At 50.4% G+C, this 4,944-nt stretch overlaps 1 protein-coding gene across 1 annotated transcript in view; it reads right to left on the reverse strand.

Annotated features, from left to right (window-relative positions):
• Positions 1–4,944, reverse strand: part of sos2 (son of sevenless homolog 2 (Drosophila)) — a 70,124-nt gene that overhangs the window by 7,661 nt on the left and 57,519 nt on the right. Inside the window, 5 exon segments of the mRNA XM_070438473.1 lie at positions 291–302; positions 513–527; positions 594–611; positions 1,142–1,397; positions 1,661–1,777. Of these exon segments, the coding sequence (XP_070294574.1) occupies positions 291–302; positions 513–527; positions 594–611; positions 1,142–1,397; positions 1,661–1,777 (418 nt within the window).

Below are 4,944 nucleotides of genomic sequence, written 5' to 3' on the forward strand. Positions count from 1 at the left end.
ACAGGGACAAGAGTTCAATCAATCAAATGTATTTTATAAAGCCTCTTAACACACACATTGTCATACTGGGGACCACGGAGGGGGGAACTCGACACGCGGGGATCAACGCAGGGGGGACTCGACACGCCAGGGGGGGGACTCGACACGCAGGGGGCGGGATCCGACAACGGCAGGGGGACTCGACACGGCAGGGGGGGGACTCGGACCACGGCAGCGGGGCGGGACTCGGACACGGCAGGGGGACTCGGACACGCAGGGGAGGACTCGACACGGCAGGGGGGACTCGGCACTGGAGGGGGGGACTCGACACCGGCAGGGGGACTCGACACGGCAAGGGGGGACTCCGGACACGCGGCAGGGGGGGACGCGACAACGGCCAGGGGGGACTCGACACGGCAGGGGGACTCGACACGGCAGGGGGGGACTCGACACGCAGGGGGGGGGACTCGACACGGCAGGGGACTCGGACACGGCAGGGGGGGGGACCGACACGGAGGGGGGTGACTCGACACGGCAGGGGGGGATGACTCGACACGGCAGGGGGCGGACTCGACACAGCAGGGGGAATGACCATAGGATGGGCAGACAGCCACAAACAGATCTGGGCCCAGCTAGCGTGTCAATGAGACACAGGCACATATATACCACACAAAGCCCAGTCTACCAGCGATCCTCCATGGGAGGGCGAGGTTCTCGTTCATCAGGCTAAGGGAGCTCTTTCCTAACACCAGCAGACGGGGACAGCGACCAGACACCAACATCCATTGCAGAGCGATCAGGAACTCACTTGAGGGGGAGGAGAACATTAGCGATAGGTATGGAGTTTCCACCTTGTAAAATTGAAAGACAGATGTTGAAATACATATGTCCACAGGTTATGCCCCAGATATTACTGTCACAGTTTTTATCCCCAGATATTACATGCTTCACATCACAGTGTTTATCCCCAGATATACTGTTCACAGTGTTTATCCCCAGATATACTGTTCACAGTGTTTATCCCCAGATATACTGTTCACAGTGTTTCACCAGCGATAAGTGTGTGCATGTGTGTGCCTGTGTGTATTTATGTACAACTATGTGTGTGTGTGTGTGTGCACTTGAACATTGGTGTGTGTGTCTCTATGTGCCCCATCCTCACCGTAGGAGTTGCAGAGATCTTGCTCCATGAAGACAGAGATGAGGTCTGAGGTGGCAGACTGCGGGGGGGTGGGGGTGTTGGGTGAGGTGGGGGCTGTGGAAGAGGTCTCAGGRTCCGTCTCAGCGATGCTCCTGAAGGTGATCTTGTGGGGGGGCTCTCTCTCCAGGGGTACGGGGTGGCCCTTCAGGGTCCCTGACGTAGAGGTACGCACCGGCCGGATCCCCGGGGACTTCAGAGGGTACAGGGTCTTCCTGGGCTGGAGGAGAGGGTAAAAGAGGAGGGTTTGAGGACCTGGTAACTGTTTAACACTTTGTTAAAAGACAGATGAATTCACGAAAAAGTATTTTCTGCACAGGAACTGGAGTTTAGGGTGAGGGTTTTGATTCCATGTCAATTCAGGAAGTAATCTGAAATTCCAATTTAAAAAGATTTCTCATTGCTTTTCATCTTCCTGCTCAAATTTGTTTGTGATATAGAACTGATCACCCTGAGGGGACGATACATATAAATCAATCTTACGAATCGTGGCGGCTGCTTGCAGTTGCGAGGCTCAATCTCCTGAGACTTGTTGAACAGATAGTCCGAGAACTCCTTCTCACCCAGACTGCCCATCGGGTTCAGGTTCTCAAAAAACCTCTGGGACAAAAAACACAAGACACAACGAAGGCCATCAGATGAATAATACTCCTTAGAGTGGATAATGGCAAGGAGAACACTGTCATTCTGGTGCAGGAGAGAGGCCGAGATAAAAGGGAGGAGGGAGAGGAAGAGGAAGAGGGGTAGGAGGGGAAGAGAGATGGAGATGGAAAGTAAATAGGGGTTTATGAATACACTGACAGACCAACCGACAGACAGACTGATTGGCCTACCTTGGTGTACTGCTGCACCTTGAGACAGTAAGGCTGGTTTTGATTGGCCTACCTTGGTGTCCTGCTGGACCTTGAGACAGTAAGGCTGGTTGATTGGCCTACCTTGGTGTACTGCTGGACCTTGAGACAGTAAGGCTGGTTTGATTGGCCTACCTTGGTGTCCTGCTGGACCTTGAGACAGTAAGGCTGGTTAGCCTTGTAGAGCAGTGAAGGTGGTTTTGATTGGCCTAACCTTGGTGTCACTGCCTGGACCTTGAGGACAGTAAAGGCTGGGTTGATCGGCCTACTTGGTGTCCTGCCTGGGACGCTCTGAGACAAGTAAGGCTGTTTGGGATTGGCTACTCTTGGTGTCATGCGTGGAGCCTGAGAACAGTAAGAGCTAGTTGATGGACCTACCTGGTCCTGGCTGTTTAACATTGAAGAGCAGAAGGCTGGTTTGATTGGGCCTACCTTGAGTTCCTGCTGACCTTAGAGACAGTAAGGCTGGTTGATTTGGCTCCCTACCTTGGTGTACTGCTGGACCTTTGAACAGATAAGGAGCTGGTGTTGACTTGGCCGTACCTTGTGATCCGCTGGACGCATAGACAGTAAGGCTGGTTGATGTGGACCTACACTTGGTGTCCTGCTGGACCTCTGAGACAGTAAGCTGGTTTGATTTGCTCTACCTTGGTTCCTGCCTGGGACCTTGAGAAAGTAAGGCTGGTTTTGATTGGCGCTACCTTGGTGCCGTGCATGGACTTGAGGAACAGTAAGAGCTAGTTGAATGGCCTACCTGGGTATCCTGCTGGACCTTGAGACAGTAAGGCTGTTGATTGGCCTACACTTTGCGTATCCTGCTGACCTTGAGACAGTAAGGCTGTTGATTTGCTCTACCTTGGTATCCTGCTGGACCTGAGACAGTAAGCTGCTGGTTTGATTGCCTACCTTTGGTGCCTGCTGGACCTTGAGACAGTAAGGCTGTTGATTGGCCTACCTTGTATCCTGCTGGACCTTGAGACAGTAAAGGCTGTGATTGGCCTACCCTTGAGTCCATGCTGACCTTGGACAGTAAGGCTGGTGATTGGCCTATCCTGCATGTCCTGTCCTGACGCTTGAGATCCTGCTGGACCGTTGAGACAGTAAGGCTGGTTCTAGTTGGCCTACCTTGATGTCCTGCTGGACCTTGAGAAACAGTGAAGCTGGTTTGAAACTTGGGCCTAACCTTGATGTCCTGGTGCGTGGACCTTAGAGACAGTAAGGCTGGTTCTGGTTGGCCTACCTTGATGTCCTGCTGGACCTGAGACAGTAAGCGCTGTTTGTTTGGCCTACCTTGAGATGTCTGCTGGACCTTGAGACAGTAAGGCTGGTTCCTGGTTGCCTCACCTTGGTGTCCTGCTGGACCTTAGAGACAGTAAGGCTGTTCTGGTTGGCCGCTACCTTGTGTCCTCTGGAACCTTGAGACAGTAAGGCTGGTTCTGTTGGCCTACCTTGATGTCCTGCTGGACCTTGAGAAGCAGTAAGGCTGGTTTTGGATTGGCCTACCTTGGTGTCCTGCTGGACCTTGAGACAGTAAGGCTGGCTGATTGGCCTACCTTGGTGTCCTGCTGGACCTGAGACAGTAAGGCTGGTTTTGATTGGCCTACCTTGGTGTCCTGCTGGAACTTTCGAGACAGTAAGGCTGGTTTTGATTGGCCTACCTTGATGTCCTGCTGGACCTTGAGACAGTAAGCTGTTCTGTACTGCTGTATCTCTCCTGTGATTTCTGCTACTTTCCTCCTCTTACTGAAGTTGATCAGCTCTTTGCCGTTCTCTTCCAGAAGTCGGGTTCCCTTCCTCTGTCTTCAGGGATGTTGGTCAAGTAGATACCTGTGGGACAGGAGGAGAGCGACATGGTATAAGAAGCAGTCCTAGCTAAATACATCACTCAGTCAACCTAATACGTCCAATGGGCTCAGTGGGTGCGAGCAGTTGTGCTAGCACCAACAAGGTTGAAGGCTTCCATTCCTGCAGACTGCCACATATATACTGAGATCGATGTGTCACAAGTCAATGTAGACAGTTTCTTGTACGTTTGTTTCTGTCCGGAAAGGTTTACCAAAGAAAGGCACACAAGGCGGGTTAATGGACTGGAGCTTGGCCAGGTACTTCTTGAATGGTCCTGGCTCAGTTCCACTGCTTCCTCTAGATCCGCTTTTTCCTTTCGGGGACCGCCTGAAAGCAAAATACAATATGGCACTCTCTCATTAACTTGCTGCTCAGTAAAAGAGCGTAGAAATAGCGCATATAGAACAGATCTGCCACTTATCAGACTTGTTCTTCCAATGCGAATGACAGATCTATAATGATTTCTATGTGAATTTCGTCAGGTCGCCCACAAAACTACATACTGACCTTGCTGCTCAGTAAAATCTCTGGTCTTAGTAGCGGCAACGAAGTAATATAATAATAATGAATAATAATATATACCATTTAGCAGATGCTTTATCCAAAGCGACTAACAGTGCAAGCTGCACACATTTGAAGTATGGGTGCCCCCAGCAGGAATTGAACCCATGACCCTTGGCGTTGCAAGCGCCTTAGACCGCTGCGCCACTCGCAATGCCCCACTTGTCATACATTTTAGCAAATACATTTATTTTTGATACTTTAATATATTAAAACCAAATACTTTTAAGACTATTAAAAAGTATCTTTACTTTTACTCAAGTATGACAATTTGGGTATATTTGCATCAACTTCTTCACAGTTGTGTTCTGTGAGTGTCACAGAATATAAAATGATACCGCCATTCATTGCTGCCACAATAACAAACACCTCCAACCTTGTTTACATCATCCAAATCTATGGCATGATTCCACCCAATTGTAACCTCTTGCGTCCCTTTCAAAATAGAGACTATTTATTTGAAGGCCAACGCGCAAATTCCACTATTGTGTGCTAATCCATATTGTGGCT

This window comes from Salvelinus sp. IW2-2015, unplaced genomic scaffold, assembly GCF_002910315.2.
Source record: "Salvelinus sp. IW2-2015 unplaced genomic scaffold, ASM291031v2 Un_scaffold957, whole genome shotgun sequence".
NCBI classification, from domain to species: Eukaryota; Metazoa; Chordata; class Actinopteri; order Salmoniformes; family Salmonidae; genus Salvelinus; species Salvelinus sp. IW2-2015.